Source organism: Rutilus rutilus (assembly GCF_951802725.1).
Source record: "Rutilus rutilus genome assembly, chromosome: 18".
NCBI classification, from domain to species: domain Eukaryota; kingdom Metazoa; phylum Chordata; class Actinopteri; order Cypriniformes; family Leuciscidae; genus Rutilus; species Rutilus rutilus.
Window position 1 is genome coordinate 16,961,625 of NC_140231.1, and position 24,100 is coordinate 16,985,724.

At 38.5% G+C, this 24,100-nt stretch overlaps 1 protein-coding gene across 7 annotated transcripts; it reads right to left on the bottom strand.

Annotated features, from left to right (window-relative positions):
• Positions 1-1,484: 1,484 nt before the first annotated feature.
• pacs1a (phosphofurin acidic cluster sorting protein 1a) lies at positions 1,485-20,462 on the bottom strand. 7 transcript variants are annotated; one of them, XM_084387277.1, is made up of 24 exons: positions 18,841-20,462; positions 15,272-15,359; positions 15,089-15,178; positions 14,771-14,896; positions 14,041-14,185; positions 13,785-13,876; positions 12,315-12,398; positions 11,776-11,835; positions 11,143-11,303; positions 10,733-10,826; positions 9,693-9,776; positions 9,451-9,563; positions 8,644-8,776; positions 6,784-6,888; positions 6,479-6,585; positions 6,109-6,263; positions 5,900-6,010; positions 5,635-5,752; positions 5,511-5,553; positions 5,265-5,310; positions 4,665-4,809; positions 4,324-4,556; positions 3,986-4,105; positions 1,485-2,642 (listed from the first exon to the last, which is right to left on the bottom strand). In XM_084387277.1, the coding sequence occupies exons 1-24, from the start codon at positions 19,017-19,019 to the stop codon at positions 2,524-2,526; spliced, it is 2,751 nt and encodes a 916-aa protein (XP_084243403.1). In that variant the 5' UTR covers positions 19,020-20,462; the 3' UTR covers positions 1,485-2,523. The 7 variants fall into 7 exon arrangements, with proteins under 7 accessions (XP_084243403.1, XP_084243401.1, XP_084243402.1 ...); XM_084387275.1 differs by having other exon boundaries at positions 1,486-2,642; positions 8,644-8,794; XM_084387276.1 differs by having other exon boundaries at positions 1,486-2,642; positions 12,306-12,398.
• Between the last annotated feature and the right edge of the window lie 3,638 nt (positions 20,463-24,100).

Here is a 24,100-nt window from a genome sequence, read left to right on the forward strand (position 1 = left end):
TCACTGTGGTACAAGATTATCATAAAAATCAATGTGAAAAAAGGTCAAAAGTAATCTAAAAAGTAGTCAGAATACATAACCTAAAATGAGTAATCTAGATTGCATTACTAACTACAATTTTTGTCATGTAATTTGTAATCAGTAACTGACTACAATTTGTAATTAATCTACACTCACCTAAAGGATTATTAGGAACACCATACTAATACTGTGTTTGACCCCCTTTCGCCTTCAGAACTGCCTTAATTCTACGTGGCATTGATTCAACAAGGTGCTGAAAGCATTCTTTAGAAATGTTGGCCCATATTGATAGGATAGCATCTTGCAGTTGATGGAGATTTGTGGGATGCACATCCAGGGCACGAAGTTCCCGTTCCACCACATCCCAAAGATGCTCTATTGGGTTGAGATCTGGTGACTGTGGGGGCCATTTTAGTACAGTGAACTCATTGTCATGTTCAAGAAACCAATTTGAAATGATTCGAGCTTTGTGACATGGTGCATTATCCTGCTGGAAGTAGCCATCAGAGGATGGGTATATGGTGGTCATAAAGGGATGGACATGGTCAGAAACAATGCTCAGGTAGGCCGTGGCATTTAAACGATGCCCAATTGGCACTAAGGGGCCTAAAGTGTGCCAAGAAAACATCCCCCACACCATTACACCACCACCAGCCGTAACAAGGCATGATGGATCCATGTTCTCATTCTGTTTACGCCAAATTCTGACTCTACCATCTGAATGTCTCAACAGAAATCGAGACTCATCAGACCAGGCAACATTTTTCCAGTCTTCAACTGTCCAATTTTGGTGAGCTCGTGCAAATTGTAGCCTCTTTTTCCTATTTGTAGTGGAGATGAGTGGTACCCGGTGGGGTCTTCTGCTGTTGTGGCCCATCCGCCTCAAGGTTGTGCGTGTTGTGGCTTCACAAATGCTTTGCTGCATACCTCGGTTGTAACGAGTGGTTATTTCAGTCAAAGTTGCTCTTCTATCAGCTTGAATCAGTCGGCCCATTCTCCTCTGACCTCTAGCATCAACAAGGCATTTTCGCCCACAGGACTGCCGCATACTGGATGTTTTTCCCTTTTCACACCATTCTTTGTAAACCCTAGAAATGGTTGTGCGTGAAAATCCCAGTAACTGAGCAGATTGTGAAATACTCAGACCGGCCCGTCTGGCACCAACAACCATGCCACGCTCAAAATTGCTTAAATCACCTTTCTTTCCCATTCTGACATTCAGTTTGGAGTTCAGGAGATTGTCTTGACCAGGACCACACCCCTAAATGCATTGAAGCAACTGCCATGTGATTGGTTGATTAGATAATTGCATTAATGAGAAATTGAACAGGTGTTCCTAATAATCCTTTAGGTGAGTGTATATTACACTTTTGATGAACTTAAGTTGAGCCCCCTTCTTACAGAAAACACAACCTTTTCAGCATTCATACATTCTAACTGAAAGTAAGCTGAAACAGAGAGATTGCAGTTACAATAGATTTATTACTTCTGCAGTTAATTGCAAATGTCAAAATACCAAGCTTTATAGACCAAAATATACAATACTGACTTTTCACATGTAGAGTGTGTTATCAAAATAACCACGTGTACGGCAATCATACTGATCAATATACTGCATCATGCAAATTAACTACTGTGGGTTGTGTACAACAGATTTAGAAAGGCAATAATGGTTCACAATTTTCAAACGTGGTCTCAGGTCACTTAGAATGTACAAAATAGACCATATTATGTTTACCCTTATTATTACTTATCACAAATAATCATATTTGTTGCGGATGGCATAACAAATGCCAGTGATTACCTTTAGTAATGGTAGCAGATTAATAAATTAATAGCAACAAAGAGATTAAACTCAGAAACCACAGTGGAATGGATTAGGTGACAATAGCAGCTTAGACAAAACCTGATGTAAGCATATATACATACATGCTTTGATTACTACATACATATAGATAAAATTACATAAGCAGCAAATATGTATTTTATACAGTAGAATAGTTCATACATAGACAAAAATATCATTTAATAAAGTATCTTAAAGGTTGAGAAGCTTTGGATGTCAGATTCAGTCAGGTGAATTAGCACTAATCACATTAAAGTTGTACAATAAAAGGTACAAATAATAAATCTGAGAACTTTAAATCACTAACATCAAGTACCATTTAAATATAAACTCGATACAATATTGGGATATTATTGCGTCATGAATCCCACAGCAGACAAAACACCGTTAGAAAAGGTTCATAAATAATATCTCAACCCACTGATGATCCATCCTCAAGTCTTTTTCTGTCTGCTCCGGCCCTCTATAGGTCAAAACAAGATCAAATCAACCCACTGATCAGCGATGAGAATTTCAAGAGCTCCCACTATGGCTCAAGTATCTCTCGTGTACAGGACGCATGACCACTCGTGAACAATTAGCCCTCTATTCCATCTGAAGGCTAAAACAAGCAGGGTCAGCAAACTTTACCATGTTATTTCCCAAGCCAGAGGCCACTAGGAAGATGGTTTGTTGTACCCAAACAGCCCCACAGGAATGTACTTCACATGAGTGGGCCACTGAGACGCCAGCTGGAAGAACTTCACATCATTCCACTCCATCCCATCTACAGACACTGAAACACGTCCATCTCGTGAGTAAAGTGCGTTAACATACAGAGGGTCCAAATGTCTGAGACATTTAAAAGCGAATTTAAACCTGAATTTTGACATTTCAAACTAAATTAATATGAAATATTTAAGATTCTGCATTATTATAGGTCACTGTTAAAATAAGCAAATGTGTGACACTGATCGTGCAGACAAAACAAATACGAAGACATTCTAAAATTCATGAAGGTAAATTTTTTAATTGAACTTCTCAATCATATAAAATATGATAATATGCTGAATATTCAATTAGGAAAATGCAAAAAGCATTTTGCGAATGGTCTCAGGACTTTCAGGGCCATAAACATCATAGACATTAATGTTCAGATTAGTGGTCACTGGTCATATAACAATGGGTTTTTCCAATGACAGCTTCTTAAACTTACCACTGACCCCATAAATTTGGAATATTTGGTTAAATCCTTAGATACTAGTAATCTTTTATTCACGTAATTGGTATCTAACGTATCTAAATCTTTAAGGCTGCATTTACACTGCAGGTTTTTAGCCCAATTCCGATTTCTTTGACAACCAGCTTATATCTTTTAAAATTGAAAAAAGGTAGATGTACTGACCCGGAAAAGCTTAGGCCGAGAAGGAAGTAAAACTGGTGCGATTTGCAATAGACGCAGACAAAATGATACTACGAGCTTTTGCATTCTGACCATCTTTAAAGGTCAGCAAAACATTGGTCTCATACGGCAGAGAAAAAAAAAGGGGAGCCCTTGTTGCAGCCTGGGCACTGAAAAGAGTCATGTGATCGCAGTTGGTGTCCACCTGAGTTGATGTCATTCGCTATCGCCACTTTTTCAATGACGTACAACTCGCATTTACAGGGGAATATGATCTGTCCACTTACATGGCAGATTCATCTACATGTATCTGATTCATATCAGATTTATGTCCACATATGAATGAGGCCTGAAAGCGATCTGAGAATATCGGAATCCATGTGCGTTCATGTGTCTTATATCTAATCTGTGGCACATGGGAGGAAAAAAATTGGTCACTTGAACCATATAAAGTAAATGCGGTCTTAGACACATTCCCAGCAAACATTTGGACGTTTAATGACCGTTGAAAAGACGTCCCGTCATGGTTGAAAAATAGTTCCAAAATAAAAGTTGAAATGGACATCTGTGACATTATCTGTTCTGTGTTACATATTTTTACAGATTTATGCCGTCCTACAGCGACTATTTTTGGCCAGGGCCATGACGTTGCCATCGGACCAATGTTTGCTGGGTTATTACAAAAGTAAACAGGCGATAAAAACTGCTCAATTCATTTGCGTTCTGTTGACAAGTACCTCTTAGACTGGTTTGATGATTCTTGGCAGAGCAGATGAGTCTGGTGATGCCTTCAATGATCTGACTCTTTGACTCTGTGTCTCTCTCTTTTGGCTTCTTCCCCAGGAAGATGGTTGGGACTGAAGACAGGCAAAATTTGTAAATATAGTTATGTGTGGATATGGATAAATACAGAGACTATCAACAATAGTAGCACTGCAAAAAAAAAAAAGAAAGAGTCGAGGGCGAGAGAGAGCAGAAATGTCAAATGAATTTGCAGGGATGAAAAACACAAACAAAGGGATCTTTAGCAAAAGGACAAATGTGCATTTTCTGTAAATTCAGTGAACAATCTCACCTTTCTTGTTCTTCTCCTTGGTCACCACAGTCATGGACATGGTGTTAGAGCCAGGCTGGAGCTCTATGTTGCCGAAACCGGGCAGTCGGCTAACCTGCAAGGATCTGAACGCACACCTCAAAGTCTTCTTACTGTCTCTCTGCTCTCCGTCTTTGCGCTTCTCAACCCCGGCAGACACCCAGTAATCCACCTGCAGCCCAATCGCATCCACGCCATGAGACATGTTGGGGCTCCTAGATTACAGAATCAGTTTGACCAGATTTCCCAGGCTAGCATTTTTAACAGATGTAAGCCATAGCAATGTGAGAAACAGCAAAGCGGTGCAATAATTGTACACAAACCCTAGAGCAGCCAGTCCGCCGCTTAGTGAGGGTGATGGAGGAGGCGTTGCAGAATCTTTCATCATCCCAGTGGGAGATACATGAGCAGGTGGAGACGTCGAGGGAACTGCCAAGCTCAAAGCCAAACCTTCCTCACAATCTCCACCTACAAAGAGTCATAAACATTTGGAGAAAAAAACTACAATAATGGGACAAATGCAATTTCATTGCAAAGATACTTTCGAAAAGAAATATAAATGCTTGCTGCTATTAATAACTGGCCAATCTAATAAAGGATTAACTATACATTAAACAACAAAAATGTGATTAAATTCATTTGTTCTATCAATACTATTGATAAAACTCAAAATTTGCATCTTTAACTTTAGTGGTTAGTTGCATGTTTAGTAAAAAGAACCAACTCAGAATCCTTCATTTGGGAGTCAGACCACACTGGTTCCAATGTATGTTTTTGATTTGCTAAAAATAAACCAGCTCATAAGAGTCACATGTTGAGGAATCAAATTACACTTTCACTGTCTGGTTCTTTGTTCCCAACTCTAATGGTAATACAATATTACTGGTGAATTTTTGTGCACAGATGCAAAAAAAAAGACAAACCTGAAGATCCTGGGCTACGCTCTACCAATCGCTCTACCTTAACCAACTGTTGCAAGAGAAAAGGAATCATATCATAGAAAATTAAAACACTAGTGTTAAAAAGTATTTTTAAAGAAATTCATACTTTTAATTTGCATTAAATGTACCAAAAGTGACAGTAAATACATTTATAATGTTGTAAAAAAAATTTTTTACCGACCACAAACTTTTAAATTGTAGTCTAACATTAACAAAAAATTTACTCACACCCACAAAAGGAACAAAATTTTGGTAGGAATCTTCATCTTGCCTAAAATAGTAAAAAAAAACATCACATAAATATAATACAAATTATCTGAAATGATGAGGTGATAGAAATCATCTCACTCACATCTTTTGTTTGCAGGTCAGCATGGCCTCAGCAATGGGGAGCTGATGAGTAACTGCAGATCCGTTAATGTATTGTAGAATTCGTCCAGTCACATCCACGAAGTCAGCAGAGGAAGAAGCTGAAGAGATACAAGAACAAATCCTATGACCAATCGTCAATATAATACATCTCAGTGGGCACGGAAAAGAGAAATGGGGCATTGCACTCCGAGATCAAACATGAAAACTAAAGAACCGCACTGGGGTTAAACAAATGCATTACTTACCAGTCTGGGGAGGCTCTGGGCGGCTGAAAAACTCTCTCCATGAGCTGTCCAGGAAGGAAGAACTGTAGCGATTGTCCAGAGAACCCAGGTGTTTGGCCACGGGGTGAGAGCCTGTGGAGACACATGATACAGCCTGAACTTTTTTAACTCCCAGTTGTTGTTTTTTGGAAAGCTTTTGCAGTTTTTATGTAGAGGTTATCTATATGCACCTAAAGGCACCACAAGGAACTTCATGTGGCTGAGCCAGTCAGACATCTTGTTGGCGAGCTGAGAGACAAAGAATCTCAAGACGGCTCCTAAATAGCTCTGACCTCCAACCGCCACAACCTTCACCGGTTTGGGCATGATGGAGTTACAGTTGCAGCTGTGAGAATAAAGAAGGAACAATATGCACCACACTGCAGACACAGGAACTGGTAGAAGCACATGCTGTTTGTATGCTAAAATCTTTGATCATCTATGTGATTCATATTGACAACCATGAATATTAACATCATGAGATCCGACAGCCAGGCATCACTACAAACCATGCCGTTTCACATTTGTGTTTATCTCACTGACTCCACCATTTACACTCACAATTTCTGTATGCGTGTGAGCAGGGCGGAAAGGACGGCCTGGATTTCTGATCCTGAGCAGGTGCAGACCACCGGCAGCTTCTGGCCCTGCAGCAGCTCAGCCACATACTGCACACACACAGAGTCATATTTCTCTACTTCAAAATGGATAAAAACATCAATATGCACTGATACACTGATAAAACATATTTACAGAGGTTCAACTTCAGGTTAAAGCCGTTATCAATTGAACACAAGAGAATGGCTAAGTTGTGTGCAGGGTGGTCAGACACAGGCACACAGGAAGTGAAGTGGAACGGTATTTACGTGTCCTTGCCAGTCGCTACCGTTCACCAAGATAAGGCTGTCAGGAAGGGTGCTGTCAGACAGCAGAATCTGGTTGAGCTGGTCATATACTATCTTCCTCGGCATCTGCAAAGAGAAGTGTGACTGAAAACATTTTCTCAGACTAGCATTTTAAGGTGCAGTGTTTAATTTCTGGTGTCAGAGAGTATCTAACATCATAGTGACGCTACTAACTTAACTACCGTCACAGAAGAGTGACAGCAGATAAGCTGCTTTGTTAATGTAGCTTTTAAAGAATAAAATGTAATGTCAGGTATCTGTAATGTCAGCTCTACATCCAAGCGAGGAAATAAGCATTGGAAAGTCTGATTTTATTTTATTGAATTTGTTCTTTTGAACAGTTCATGAACGCAAATAAACGATTCGTTGACTCATTTGGTTCATTATTGCAAGGCATATTTTACTGCTAATTATCATAGTTTTTGCCTCAGTTATTTAATGTTTTATTCAACGTAAATGAACACCACTGTTCAAAAGTCTGGGGTCACTTTTTTAAAGAAATTAATACTTTAATTCAGCAAGGACGCATTAAATTGATCAAATGACAGTAAATACTTTCACATCGTTACGAAAGATTCCAAATCAGCATATTACAATGATTTCTGAAGGATCACGTGACACTGAAGACTGGAGTAATGATGCTGACAATTCAGCTTTGCATCACAGGAATAAATTACATTTTACAATAGATTAAAACAGAAAACAGTATTTCACAATATTGCTGTTTTTACGGTTACATTTTAATCAAATAAATGGTGAACGTTTGAAACTACTGTTCAGAAGAAATGTTTTTGAAATGAATGTATCTGTATTAAGTTTAAATGTTATTCTAATTGAGATCCTGTTTTTGTATCAGATCAATACTACCGTTACTGTAGAAATAACATTCATAGGGCCAGATGTACTAACATCTTGTGCCAGCGCTAAAACACACCCGACAGCTTGTGTCTTCCACTGTTTATCAAACAGACAGTCCAGGTCCGGAGCCAAACTAGTTACTGTAACACCCCCTCCCTCCCCTCCCCTCCCCTCCCCGCTGAACGCGAGCAAATTCGCAAAAGTGAAAACTGCATTCAAAAGCAATCACAAATGCGTGAAATGAATGGACCCAATCCATAAAGCCCCAACCTTCCCCTCCTCTTCCCCTCAGTTGACATGTTGAACCTACATCGCAGGAAATCAATTTAGGAATAGCATGCTTACAATCATCTCTGGACATTAAACTGGGATAAGAGAAAGTACTTCGAAAAATGACATAGAAAAAATAAACACTTCACCTTTAAGAGCTCTCGTATTGTGGGTGACTCAGAAACAGCTATTTTGGTCTCACGAACCGCATGGTTTCACACAAACATTTGATAAAAAGCAGCAGAGATGATCAGCAGCAAAAAATACATGATTAAGTGGAATGTATCATGCAGGCAGAATTAAAAATGGCACTTCATCACAATGGCCTTTGAGTATGTTTTGACACCTCTGCACAAAAGTGAACCGCCATATGAACTAGGTGTTGAATCATGTGTACAGAGTTACATAAGGAGAATTATCGCCCACACACTCTCTCTCTCTCTCTCTCTCTAGCAACACACCCACTTCCCCCTCTCACTAATCCTCATGCACGGCCCAAATGCATCACCATATTCTCTGCTTTGCCCTCACATCCACACAAACACACAATTTCCTGAGCAAATAGCCCTTGGGGGTTTATTGATTCTGCTGAACTTCAGTCAGAGCAACTTAAGAAAAGTGAGGCAGCTGTTCTTGACTAAGTGCTGTAAGTGCTAGCTCTGTGTGTGTGTGTGTGTGCGCGCGTGTTGTTACCTGAGGGGTGAGGCTGAGCTCGGGTGATCTCTCACTGTCTGAGCTGTTGGTGCGTTCACTGAGCGGTTTGGACAGCTGTCTCTCTTTCATAGGGGTCCCTCGCCGCTGTTTAGGTGTATGATTGCCATCCAGCCTGGAGATAATGTCACAGCTGCTTTTATTTATTTACTATCCACTCCATTTTTTCTCAATATGTGCACAAAAGTCTAAATGAACAAGGAACTATGTACATAGTTTGTGCATAGAATACATTAGGAGTGGGCAGTATTACCCACAATTTCATGGTATGAGTCATTTTATATCATGTCATAACAGTACATTTAACAATGCAGTTAATTTAGCAAGAAAGGCAACTTGTTTATATATTAAGGTCAATAATTGTTTATATATTATTTTTGTTTATATAAGCTACTCCATCTCAAATGATTATTTTCTTCTTTTTTTTTGGCTGGTACTTGATGGAATAAAACCAAAAGATTACATAACTTATCACAAATTAGTATGGAAAAATCTCTATCGGATGACACATTTCTATCATTTGATGGGATAGTCCACACAAAAATAAAAATTGTTTTCATTTACATACCTTTGTCTTGTTCCAAACCTGTTTGAATTTCTTTCTTCTGTGAAACACAAAATAAGCTATTTTGAAGAATGCTCGTAACTGAACAGTTTTGGTTCCTTTTCCATTGTATAGACAAAAAAATACAATGGAAAGTCAATGGGAACCAATTCGTTTTGGTTATCAACTTTTTCATTTTTGGGTGGACCATCACTTTAAATACAGGTTTAATGTGAAATACCAACCTAGGAGATGGCATGTTAGTGCTATTGCTCCTCTGTGGGGTCCGGGGCCTCTCCGCCACTGATAAAGTGATGCTAGGGGTCCCGTCCGCTATCACCTCCACTTCATTGAGTTCCTATAGCATAACCTTCTCAATAAATACTAGTTCACAGGCTCACAGAGGACAAAAGTGGATTCACTACAAACCGAATGCGAGGGGTAGAAAGTGAGAAGGGGGCATATAAAGAGGTGCAATCAAGCTCACCAGCGTGTCCATTTCTGAGAAAGCCTCATCCAGCTGCGCACTGGGGGAACGCTGGATTTTACCACATATAGTCTGCTCGCTCCTCTTCAGGAGAAAGAATGGGCGAGGGAAAGAGAGAGAATTGAAAAGAAATGAGACGTACAGTGGCCCCAAAATGTATACAGACAGTTAAAACTGTATGAATGTCATTACACTAGACAACAAATTTGAGCGAGTGACATGTATATTGAAAAAATAGCTGGCTTAAAAGTCCAAATAGTTTTGGTTTACCTCATATATATATATATATATATATATATATATATATATATATATACACACACACACACACACACACACACACACACACAAGAAAAGCAGTAATGGTGCGTGCCCACTGTTGAGGAGCAAGCGGAGCAGAGTGTTTTCAATTCATTCCTATGGAAGTTGAGCTCACGCGGTGCATTGTGGGATTGAAAGCGGACCGGAGAAAGCGTTGAGAGTGGGCGTGACTGTCAAAAGGTTAGGCAGTTCTCCACTTTATGCAAATATAAAGGGAAAAATGCAGGCAGCAGCCAATCGCTGTGTGGTTCAGGTTGTGACGTCTGTCTTAAGTGTTTAAAAATATGCAGGTTGTGCCTGAGTTTATGCTGGATTTAGTGCATAACATTTTTTTATTTTATTTTTTACACATTGTACACTTTGCAGTTGTTACATGTATGTTAAATATTGCAGTTTGAAAGCTTTCATTGCAAATATACTGGCTGGGTTTTCAAACGTTTACAAAATTGACAGGATATCTTTACTTGGGGCATTTGGAATCAAAGCTAGCCAATTTCCAAATGTAATCGCGTGAATCTCTGATGATTATATTGCCCTGTTGAAAAAAAAAAACCAGATTAAACACACTCGCTACAGACATCCCCCAGAGCAGAGGCATTATAAGCGGCACTAAGTGGAGTTTTGCCGCTGTAGTGGGCAAGCACCATAATAAGGCAAATCAAAGTAAAGTTCAATCGCAGTGCTAAAATAAGGTCTCTCTCTCTCTGAAGGACACTCACAGGACTCAGCTTGTCTTTGCTGCGGCTGCACCTACTATTCAAGCTGCCAAACTCCGTCTGAGAGCTGGACTGTGACATGCCTTCAAAAAATGGCCTAAAATACACACACACACACACACAAAAACCCAGGGTCAGAATAAGAAAGCTGAGATGTAGGCAGTTTGCCCACTCAGTATGTGGCTGAAAAAGCTCAGTTTTTTTGTCAGTTTATTTCTACATTTGAGAGTGGAATATGCTGCGTGTACATGCTTCTTCTCATATATAATATATACCAGAATCTTTTGCAAAAACAACACTACATTTATTGGCTATCTCTATTGTATAAATCCATCTAATGCAAAGCAAAATTATTAAATCGATATCTGAAAGTGGGTGCCATAATAGAAAATATTAGCTAGTGAATGATGTACCGGAGTTTGGGTTTGGGGGTGCTGCTAATACTGTCCGTCTCCTCCATGTCTGGGCCGCTGTCACTGGGGTTGTACATTTCAAGACTGTCATAGAGCTCATCCAGGTCCTCTTCCACATCCCGGATCTGCTCTTGGGACACATGATCCAAACCGAACCCCACCTACATTCATAATATTACCCATCGATTACTGATAGAGATGAACGATAAATAGGTACCATATCGGTTATCGGCCGACATGAAAAAAAAATGTATCGGCTGATATAGGATATTTATTGGGTCTGCTCAATTACCATATTTAGAATACCTTTATCATCATCTGATACACTTAAATGGTACTCTTTAAAAACACAAATAACACTTAAAAAACGTAATTTTTTTTAAAGGATTTATTTATTTTTTAGATAAATGTATTATTATTTATTGATTATTAAACATTACATGAAAATAATGACCAGCTTATCTGTATCTGAAAAAAAAATTATATAGATGATGCAGCCCTAACTGCTCATTAATTAAGATTTGTACTGCTCTAAATGACCAAATAAATTTCTTAAGGAAAACCTGGGCGGAAACAGAAGCGAAAAGACCTTCACCAAAAGAGCGTGTGAATTTAGAGACAGGATGCAATTACCTCATCAGACACTTTGAACCATTTCACCAATGCCATAAGCTTCTGTTTGATGTTGGGTTGCTGGATTTAAAACACAAACACCTTGTTAGACAGAAAGCGGGGGAGTCATAAGCAACAACAGCAAACAGACACAAATTAACCACGAATCTGGTTGAGCAACAGCAGGGCACAAAAATAGCAGCAAGCAGAGTAGGGGAAAAAAGCTGTCACAACAAGCACAGAGCTCTGGCGAAGGCTTGTCAGCTACAAGACGAAGCACACAGGAACACAAAACAGACTTCTGAAAGCATCTGAGAGGAGGAAGCAGATATCATGTTAATGTGCTCAGAAGCCCCATCCCAAGAGTTTCCATGTGATTGCAAGAATTGCAGCAGCTCCTATTGCAATCACTGCTACATCTAAAGAACATCAGTTGCCCCAGGGAGAAATGAGCAGTTGTTCAGCCTGACAAAGCCTGAGTCAACATGGAGACAGAGAAAGCTGGTCTGGTTCTCTGAGGTCTGTTTTATAATTCTGGACAGATCACTTACGTCACTTACGTTAGCTCTGGTGATGGAGGCTGTGGAGGGGAGTTTACGACGAGGTTTCTTTTTCCTCAGTTCATCCTCGTCGTCGTAGAGGTACTGCCCAAAAGGGACAAATCAAGCTTTAAAACCACCTCAGAAACCTTATTTGAATACAATAACAGACTGTCTCAAGTGATAAAAAAAAAAAAAGTATTTCCTTAATTACATTATGTGGCAATTAATACATCTACATAATAATAATTTAAAGTCATTATTGTGTTAAATGAGAAAAGCATCAAATAGACATTACAAAAAGTAGCTTTAGAAAGAAATATTTTATTTGATTCAATATAGAATTAATTACACAAACTTTTAGGCTACAAACTATTGCCAAAATATTAAATTATTTTTTTCAATGAAATGATACTCTAAATAAGAAACTTAAACTGCCAGTAGGTGGCAGTAAATGTCTAAACGAATAAGTCATTGAATCATTCATTCATTCAGTTAGCTCAAAAAGCAGATTCATTCAGAAACGCTGTGTTGTTCAGAGATGCACAACAGTTCTGCGCTGGCTTTATAGGTAATATATTAGTTGGCAAATCTTATCAAAAATAGACAATATTGTCAAAAATATAACACAATATTAACTTATTTATTGACCTGTTGTATGAAATCAATATCACATTTACACTCATGCTATTCGGGACAAAAACATCACTCGCGTGATACTGCTTAACGATATCATATGATTTAATTTAAATATGAGACAAAATCATACAGGGGCATTTTTGCCCTAATATCTTGAATTTTAGGGGCATTCTAACTGCATTCTATGGGCTACATCACGCAGCAAGTTGTTGCCCTGCATGTTCGTCATCAATCAACTGTATCAATGTAAGATGACCTTCACGTTATTTTCCATAACTAATAATTAAATTAACAGCCCATATATATATATATATATATACACACACACACACACTTTTTATATTTTTTTCTTAAAGGATAAGCGGTTTGAAGAATGAATGGATTTTCTTGGTAACCAACAACTGGTATGGGTTATATGGAAAAGAGCTGCATGAACATTTTTCAAAACTTCTTTTTTCAGTTTCATAGTCATACAGGTTTGAGACAACTTAAGGATGAGTAAATGATGACAGAATTTTTGTATATATCTATTATACTATATTATACTAATCTTCCATTTTAGTTCCATTTAATATATGTCACTCTCAGTCACAATTACAAATCGAAATGTGCCTGCCTCCTCATATAATATTTCCTCTCTTTTGCTAGAGGGTCTTCACACCAATTAATAAGCTCTTACACTTCTTATCTGATAATATTTTTTTCTATACAAAGACCATGCAGTGCGTTTCTTCAGTGATCTGACTTCAACAGATTCACTTCAGTCTCTGAGCACAGACATAATTCACTAAACCGGAAATAGGCAAGATGGCTGAACATCAAAATCAATCAGTTCAATCTCACAAGCCTCACCTGCCCCTGTAGAGGATCATCACTGCCGTCCTGCTCTGACGAATAGCTTTCCTCCTCCTCCTCAGAGTAATTGTCAATGTCTGGTGAACGATCTGAAAGGCAGAAAACGGGAAGCACGCGAGTGATTAAACCAGAGCAGGCCTGGCTAAAGAACTTACAGAAAGTGTTCTCAAAAGTAAAAGAGCAGCCTTGACCTCTTTTTGTAATTTCTCATTAGCTTGTTAAATTTGAAATACATGATCAACGTGCAACTCACCGGATAGCTTGGACTTTGGTCCCTCTGGGTCGATGGGCTGACTGGACAGAGAATAGACCCTGATCTCAGCAACGGGCACCGGTGTGTCCTTCACCGTCGTGTGCAAGCACAACACTTGAGCACCTTCTGTAGGGTGCTGCATCACCTACAGACAGGGGGAACAAAAGCCATGAAGTAGCTTTAAAGACAAGCGAACAAACTACAAAACAAATCTGCTAAATGATTACACTGCAAAAAAACTACAAAATGTTAGATTAGCTATGGCGCTCAAATGTAGATATGTTTGCAGCAAAATATATTCAATATATTGTTTGACTTGCTTTCGTGCTGAAAACAGATATGCGTTTTAACATTTTATTCTGGTTTAATTTCGAGATTTTTTTGAATATTTTCTTCTTCTTGGTATGAAATGAATAATAATAACAATAATGTGAGATGACGTGGATGTGCTTTCAACAGTAAGTTATATACTGAATCATAGTACAAATGCAAATGTCTTGCCATTTATTTGGGCATTAAATTACAGATACAAAATGACCTGTGTGGATTTTGGTGCATTTGTAAGAAATTTCTCTCCGCCCTCCTACAGCAGCTTCCATGTCTTATATGGCATTTTTTGAGAAACATTTTTCAAATCTGTGCTTAGATATGAGACTTCTTTCAAACAAGCAGTCTAGAATCACACAAAAATGTGGCCAAACTGGATGTGTAGGGTTTTGCGGTTCCTCACCTCAGCCATATTTATCAGTCCTAGTGCGAGGGTCTTATAGCCCAGTATAGTGCGATTCTTGTACCTCTTGCGTCTCTGGAGCATAATCTGAAGCTTGTTGGCATCTCTCTTCAAAAAGTGTGGGTACTGAAGCCAATATGGAAGGGAAAAAGCACTGAAGAATGAACATTAATCTAATTGAATCCAATTCATTTAAACAGAAGGGAAGAGCCACTAAAGGACTTCCAATAAGTTTAATCAAAACAAAACCATAATATTAAATTTGCAAATGTCAATGTAGCACTAATCTCATCCAAAATGCACACAAACACAGCTAACCTGAAGAGAGAAGGTCAGCTGAAGATCAGTCTCTGTAAGGCCAGCAGAGGATAGCATGATTTCATTTGACCGCAAAATGCGTTTTGAGCCCTAAAGAGATATTTACAATCATTAGTTACCTAAACAAAGATTAAGCAGTTTTTTTGCCAACCAGAAAAAAAAAAAAAAAAAAAACTTTTTTACCTGAAGTTTAACTGCAATGACCACCGATGTGAGATCCCTGTCCAGCTCCTTCAAAATCACTAATTTTTTAAGAGTCAGACTGAGAAGTCTACAAGAGAAAACAATAGAGATGCACACGTTGTTGCGAGGACAAGTTGCTATGGCAGCTGAATGAGTAATCTGTCCCCAAGCTGGTTTATCAAGTTTACCATACTGAGTTGACATTTTGGCCTTAAATCCCAGATGCAATTTTGGCTGGCATTTCACCTAAAATTCTACACAACAATGGTGACCTTTTGTGCAGTGGGTGAGAAGTGCCATGATGGTTTTTAATATATGTCACTCTCAGTCACAATTACAAATCAAAATGTGCCTCCTCATATAATTAAAGGGAATGGTATTTACTCGCCCTCATGGAGTTCCACACCCGTGTGCTGTTTTGTAGACTACTTACTAATGTTTTACTTTTTTTTTTTCTCTGTGGAACACAAAAGGAGAATTTATTTGTTTACACACAGATCTTTTTCCATAGTGCCTTTGTTTGTCTAACTCAAAAATATACCCTTTTGAGCTTGATGTAATTATGAACGGTCAATTAAGAAGTGATTCCTTAACATTCTATTTTAGTTCTTCACAGAAAACGAACAATACACACATTTGGATTAATATGAGGGAGAGTAAATGATGGCAAATAGTTTCATGCCAAAAAATGAACAATCAATCTATAAAATACATGTACAGAAAACAAACATGACTGGAGATTCGATATCCTGCTAGCGATCTCACACAGGACATCTGAAGTTAACTCTATTTTGTAACAGACAAGGCATGCAATGTCCCAAAAACTGTGTTGTCCTCTGATACATCTCCACAAGGTGTGCTGAGATGTTTTTGGCCTGAAGTCAAAAACACTGCATTGGTGATATTAAACTCAGATAATAAATCTTAAGAGTGACACAGCACTCAGGCTCTTGGCTCATTCAGTTTCTTCGACAGGTTGTATTTTTACAGAATGACAGGAGAAGAACATTGTCATAACATTGTAAGGAATTACATAGATGTGTATCTAAACCAATATGAAGACTAAGATAAAAGTATATATATATACACACCTTTATTTGCCTAGCTGTGTGGCATGGAACATTGTCCTGGCTGTGGGAAAACCCATTCTTCGAGTTGGGGAACATCATCAGAGCCAAAGGAAGCAAGTTTTTCTTCCAGGATAACCTTCCTCTACTGGTCCTCTAATGGTTAGAGAGAGACCTAGAGAGGCCTACAACCTACCGTGTCTGGCACCCACTGTGAAATTCGTCTGGAACCGGGTAGATCCGTCTTTGTGAAGGACGCGTGACTCAAGCCACGTACAAGGTTATCCTGGAAGAAAACTTTCTTCCTTCCGCTCTGACAATGTTCCCCAACTCAAAGGATTGGTTTTCCCGCAGGACAATGCTCCATGCCACACAGCTAGGCCAATAAAGCTGTGGATGGAGGACCATTAGATCAAGAACCTGTCAAGGCCAACCCAAACTCTAGACCTGAACCCCAGGAAAACCTCTGGAATGTGATCAAGAGGTAGGACACAATGTCACAAGCCATCAAACAAAGCCAAGCTGCTTCAATTTTTGCACCAGGAGTCACCCAATAACAATATGAAAGACTGGTAGAGAGCATGCCAAGACACATAAAAGCTGTGATTGGAAATCAGGGTTATTCCACTAAATACTGATTTCTGACACTCTTCCTAAGTTAAAACATTTGTATCGTGTGTATATAAACTTGTTTTCTTTGCATTATTCAAGGTCTGAAAATATAGCATCTTTTTTTGTTATTTTGACCAGTTGTCATTTTCTGCAAATAAATGCTCTAAATGACAATGGTTTTACTTTAAATTTTGGAAGAAATGTTGTCAGTAGTTTATAGAATAAAACTAAAATGTTAACTTTACTCAAACACAAACACAAACACATAAATAGTAAGTCCAGAGAAACTGCAAATTTTCCAATGGTCTCTTAATTTTTTTTCCAGAGCTGTGTATATTTGAATATAGTAACTCAATTTGTGTATAATACAATTATATATCTTCACTTACAATCTGTTTTTATTTCTAAGCTACAGATGACATCCAAAGCCCTTGCATTACCTAAAAGCAACATCAAGAAAAGACATTAATACATAATAGCAGCTTGAGCCAAAGTGAACTATATTGAACGGGTCTAATTCACTTACAAGTCTGTCCCTGTGCATTAGAGTGTAACTCTAGAGCACAGAGGTAATGAAATTGGGAGAGGAGGGGAGAATTGGAAACACATCTCACCTTTCAGTGATCATCTGCAAGATTCTAATGGCACAATATGCTACATCATCCATTTAGAGTTCACATTCAGCAGTACTGATGTATTTGAATGGAAAGTACAAAGTAAGAAACTAAATGCCTAAAGAGTCTCAAAAGCCTTTGAAAGCAGAAAGAGACTAGTTTAAAAATGTCTTCATATTTGAGTAATACTCTTTATTCTATGTCTGTCACTCCAATTCTGCTTTTCTTCTCTGCTGGCCACTTTTACAGTCTGCCTTTTTGCATCTTCATGGACAATTTTCAAGACTCCCTGCATAAATAATCCCAAAGCCCCTCCTCTTTATTTACATATCACAATCCCTTTATGGATGTAATGAGGCTGAATATTGGTGAATAGTAAACAGCAAATGCATCCATTTTACTGCAAGCATTATACAAAGGAGATGCAATGTTTTTTATTTTGTTAAACAACTCTTTTTGCACTAGTTTTCACTGCGGCAACCACCTCGAATGACATTTTCACTCAACAAATTTAAGCACGGCTCCAAGGACGTGTTGATTTTAACGGACTGCTTACGTTCAGTACATTTTTTATGTAACAGGGAAAAAGTAACAGGAAAAAGTTAGAACATAATGCAAAAAGATCAGCAGTCAGTATCAGCTACTGTCAAAAGCCAGCGGTTTTCAACCAGGGGCCCTAGGGGTGCATACAGTATATCATGACATTTCAATCAATTTGAAATTATTTTGCAGCTTGTGTGGCATTCATATTCAACACACATTACATTTGACATTTATTCACTTAGCAGATGCTTTTATCCAGAGTGACTTACAAATGAGTGTTACCATAATATAAATAAGTGTTATCTACTAATATATACGTTAAGAAATACAACTTTCTTTCTGGTAAATTATAAAAACAAGGCATTACTGGAATAGTCACTCGGAGAAAAGGCTAGTGTCTAATGAATGAGCAGCCTTGACTAAATATAGCCATGCTATTAAACTAAATACTATTATCTAATGACAGTTACAAGTGAACTTAATGAATTTCTCAATAGTAATTTAAAAATAGGCCAAGGCCAAGTACAAGTAACGGCTTTGCAGAGTCTCTGGGACTGGGTGTGTGAAGATTGAAAGCCCCCTTGTCTAAAGTAAGAAACAACTGTTTCATGTGATCTCCAGCAGCGTGATCGGGATTAACCATTTACTCTGATACAAAGTAGCTCTATCGGTTGCTGCTGTACAACAAAAAAGCGTAGGCTATGTGTCTACTAGTAAGTGAGAAGCGGCATACCTGGGCACACAGCTGGGAGAGGAGCTGTCAATCTCCCATGTCGCGAACAGGTTCATCTGAACCGGGCGACCCGAAGAAATCGTGACCGTCCTGAGATGCTGCAGGTGTGGAGACGGAGCTCCCGCTCGTTGCTGTTGCTGCTGCTGCTGTTGCTGCTGAAGACCTCCGCGCTCCGACATGCTGAAAGAAGTCTCGGGATCTGTGTGTGCCACTGGACTCGCTCAGTTTAGACACTCGCTCGTGCCTGCAATCTTTTTGAATGATGATGATGATGACACGTTCATGGCACGAGCCTCTTAACGTTCCCGCCTCCGCTTAGCGGTGGATTCATATAGGACACTTCATTCAGTTGCTGCTGCGTTCAGTGCTTCTCCGGCTTGTTGTGATCAATAGAGCGTTTAAAACAGCAGCAGGAAGCGGAAATCTCTTCTTTAAAAACATATAGGCTAGTAAAGCAACGCCTCTCGTTAAAGACGCACGTCTTGCTAGTGACGCGACGGAACAAAACTGAACGGGTCTTTTGAAAACTTTTTTTTAAAGAATTATCACTAGCACCTGCTGTTTGTCATATTTGCACAATATTAGTCAATGTCTACCTTTCCATGTGCATTAGGCTAGTGTCTGAAAAATAAATGCTTATTTTCAGCTTACCACGAATACTAGGCTACCCTGTAAACCAGTCTAAGATGGTTTGCTGGTTTTAGATGACCTGGTTATAGTCTGTTGACTGATTTTGGCCACTTGCGAAAATCAACTAACCATCTTAAATGTTTAAGAAATGACAGACAATATTAAGTTCCGTGGGCCTATCGATTATTAAGGACCGCATCAATTAAAAAGTATTGCTACTGACCTATAAGGCCCTAAACGGTTTAGCTCCTGTCCTGTGTTTTTAACCGATCTTCTAGCGCCCTACAATCCATCACGCTCTTTAAGGTCACAAAACTCTGGACTTCTGGTAGTACCTAGGATATCTAAGTCCACTAGGAGGGAGAGCATTTTCGCATTTGGCTCCTAAGCCTTCCTGATAATGTTCGTGGCTCAGACTCTCCCTGTTTAAATCTAGATTAAAGACACATCTCTTTAGCCAAGCATTCACATAATGCATCTCATAACCTTGTACTCCAGTTATATCAGATCAAATGCACATGATTATCTTTGCTTGAAATGTTATGAACAGCAGCTACGCTAATTCCATTCCATTTGCTTTTCTGTTTTATCAGGATGCCCATAGAGAGAACGTCAGCTCCAGTTTGGATCCAGCCTTCTTAAAGACTTTAGATGCCCCAACACCTGTGAAGAGACTACTCGAGAGGACTCATACTCTGAATCAGCATGCACCAATGCTAAATTTTCTATATCTTGTAATCACATGTTCACAACTTGTAATAATTACTTCAATGAGCTCACTGTTTCTGCCTAAAATTAATATATTGTTAGCTAACTGCGTGATTTGTATTATGTACATCTCTGAAATGCATTACTTGAACATTACATTCTCCTCTGGTAACAGATAACTCTAAATTGTAATGTAGACATGCATTTTCTGTACAGCTGCTTTGAAACGATATGTATCTATTGTGAAAAATGCTATACAAATAAATGTGACTTGAATTAAGTCATAATCATAAGCTCTAATCTCCCTCTCTTACTGTCTTTCTATCTATCTATTTTTAAAACGCAACCCACTTGAATCTATTATGGTAGTGGCAGCTCCTAAAACACTGCAGCCACCCACACTGGCACCATTTGTAGTTTATCTCTCCCTGACAGATTGGAGCCATGAAAGAAGTGAAGTTTCATGACATCGAGTCCCGAAACATGCAGGCTGCCAAGGATTAATCAAAAAGAGCTCTGAGTTCCTTACACTTTCTACATTTCAATCTTTACGGATAAAGCTGAAGCTGAATAGACGTATTCCCTAAAGGTTATAATGTCTGCTCTATTTCAGATTGTATTGGATTTTAAGGCCTGTGCTTTTACTATACACATTCCCACTTCCAATACATACATTGATAGGAATCAAGCAAAAAACAAGCAAAATCAAGAACAAAATAGTATTGAGTAAATGTTTTAGTCTCTGATATGATCTCTCATATACACTGTAATCAGACACCAGAATTCCCAGACAAACAAACACATGTAGGATGCTGTTGTTGGCACAAAATATCTAGCTCTGGAGACCAAGAGCTTTCCATCAAAGGACAAGATCATTCTGATTCTTTATCTAAAGGTTGTGCAAGATTTTAAACCACAAATCAAATGACACTCAAATTATTACAGCTCTTTGCTGCCCTCTTTTGGGCATTATGTTAAAATGTAATTAAATATTCCAAACTAGAAGGGATTTTATGGAGCCCAGACTATGAAACTGAAAGCTTATGATACGTAGATACACTGTGAAATGACATCTTGTTAGATGTTTGTCAGATATTCCTGCCTGTAGTAGCAGGTGATTCGTTTACAGAAGATGACAGGTGAGTTGTGAGGAGACAGACAGATGTGCTGGGATGAATTGTCCCTCATTCATATCATACTGCATACTATACACAGCTTGCTATTTTTGATAGCATTTAAAACAGCACATTATGGAAAAATAAACATTAAAAAAAAAGTTTGGTATGTTTTTGTCCCCATTAACAATTATCTGTTCGTATCATTATTATCATCATATCGTTAACCTCATAGCATAATTGCATAAAAGTCTTTTATTTTATTTTATATTACTTAGGCAATTATGCTATGAGGCTAACGATATCCAATAATTTATTATTGTTTCATGATTATGTTACATTTCAATCCAATTTAGTATAAAAATGTCTTACTTTTATGCAGTCTGATCAAATAATGAGTGAAGGAGATTGAAAAGTTGTAGATGATTTGGTTTATTTGTCAAATTGCATTGTGAGATACAGTATTCTGTGCAGTGTGCAGTTGCATGCTGCACATTTTGGCAAATGTAATAGGTATTCTATGCATACAGAAAACTGTACTGCGGACATGGTAAAAGTAGTATTACCATTTCGTATTCCCGATATAGATAGACTATTTTTGACTGACAAAATGCTGGCGGCCGGAAACAACAACAGTTGTTCAAAACCTTTCTTTTTAGTAAACTCTGTGTACTCAAACAATGTTCTCAATGCTCGAGTTCATGTGTAGAGCCCCTGGTGACACTTCGAGCAAAGTTTCATGTTGTGTCGAGCCTTCTTAGTGTTTTAAATATAGTGATTTTGATGCTATCATAGTAGTGCTCCAAGCACTCCCATTCAAAACGCAATTTGACCGAAAACGAAAATACAGTCAATCTTAAAAGTGGCGTTTCCATCCTAATTAAACTTTTAAACGAAAGTTTGCCTCGGGTAGATTCACAAAAAGACCTTAGGTTGCATTTTTGCGAGAGTTACCCTTTAAGTGACCAACCTGGCTGTGACATGCTTATTGTTCAATGTCTACTTGTTAGTGGTGTTGTCAATGACCTGAAAGGTGAGTTTTTTGTTTATTTTAACATCCTAATCGTATGTGCGTTGTGAGTATTTGCAGAGTGTTTCTGTAGGCCTATTTGGATGCATTGAGAACCGTGTTGTTGTCATATAGCTGTCCATAGCTGAAACAAAAACAAGTGTATTTAAGTGAATGAATCTGAGGGGGACAGCAGTATACTTGAACAGATAAATGTAACTTAACAACTAAAATAACTTTAGCAATGTTACTTTTAGTTATTATAGGCCCATATGAAGTACTGTTATTCAGAAATGAATGTCTTGCTTACCATAACTTAAACACAAAAAAATTGTGAGATGTCACAGTTGCCAAAAGCACACACACACACACACAAAAATAATCATTTGCTTTTCTGGAAAACCATGGTAAGTTGGTGGAAAGTGGGAAGTTTCTTATATTGCATGAGATACAGTTTCTCATATCCGACAATGTAATGTGCTCAACCTTCCATTTTCAATTAGAAATAAATTGCAAACAGAGTGGTAATTTTAAAAAAAAACTGGATAAAGATGCAATATAATAAACGGAGCAATTCCAAGAGGCTCCTCACACCTCGGTGCTCGGCCCCTAATTATGCCTCAGATGACAATTGGACAGAATTAAACAAGCAAAGTGTTGAGGTTGTGTGACAACAAAGTATAGTTTGAACGTTACATGCAATTTAATATGCTTTTTATGAAAGGCAGTTCTATTCTAAACAGAGGTGGTGTCTGACAATTTACAGTGTTTCCCTTATTCCAGCGTAACTGACAATGATTGAGAAGGAGACTGAGGAGTTTCATTATAAAAAGTAGCCTACATTATAAAAAGCTGTCTATTTACTTTCCTGTTCTTATTGTCTTGAGGATATTGCAATTTAACTTGGTGATAGAGAATGCAATGAGTGTGGTCTGATGTTAAAGCTGGGCTGTGAATCTTATTTTATGCAGATGGTTCTGATGGCTTTCTAAAGACTGTCCTGGATCCAGTGACACTATTCTCATGTATGTTACGTGAAATCAGTGGTATTTATAAACAACACAATATATATATAAATATGTGTGCGTGTGTGTGTGTGTATGTGATTCAAGCTACAATTGTAGAAGGTGATGTCCAGAGGACTCTTCCAGAAATACGCATACCCCGTCATTTAACTGTTATCAGGCCACGTTTTTATATTGGGTTGGTTCGAAGATCTATAAATGAACATGCTCAGTATTCCTTGACACATGGTCCTGAAAACAATCCATTGCTCTCCATACTGGCCTGGAATGCAGATTACTGGTCTGTCGCTTTGCACGTATCGGCTGAGTTCTTGAAAATTGCATTTTATCCAGTGTATATTAATAGCCAACTGCCAGAACGTGTGGAGACACCAATGAGTGAGTCCAGCACTAATGACGAACAGCCTGGACCATCTCACCAGGTCAACAATATCTCTGAGATCAGATCTGGAGGATCACAATTAAATGCGTCCAGCACCGATGATGAACAGCCTGGACCTTCTCACCAGGTCAACAACAGTGAGATCAGATCTGGAGCATCCAGAAGACAACTTGACTGCTTGAGATTAGGTCAGCACGAGAAGAGACTGGGTGCTAAAAGATAAAGAAAAACTACTGACAGTTCAAAGAGCAGAGAACGGAAAAGGAAGAGGTCAGACCACCACTCTGATTCTGATTCTTCAAGTGATTCACTCAGCTCGGGCATTTCTTCTCCAGAATCATTTAGAAAGACATCCAGAGATGAGGAACAGCCTGGACCTACTCACAGAAAC

Coding starts and splice junctions, on each gene's coding strand:
- pacs1a (XM_084387274.1), bottom strand. CDS start 19,019: ATGTCGGAGCGCGGAGGTCTTCAGCAGCAACAGCAGCAGCAGCAACAG. Junction 15,360..18,840: donor TCTCCCAGCTGTGTGCCCAG/GTATGCCGCTTC, acceptor TTTCTCTTGTAG/ACTTCTCAGTCTGACTCTTA. Junction 4,810..5,264: donor GCGTAGCCCAGGATCTTCAG/GTTTGTCTTTTT, acceptor GACTCTTTGTAG/GTGGAGATTGTGAGGAAGGT.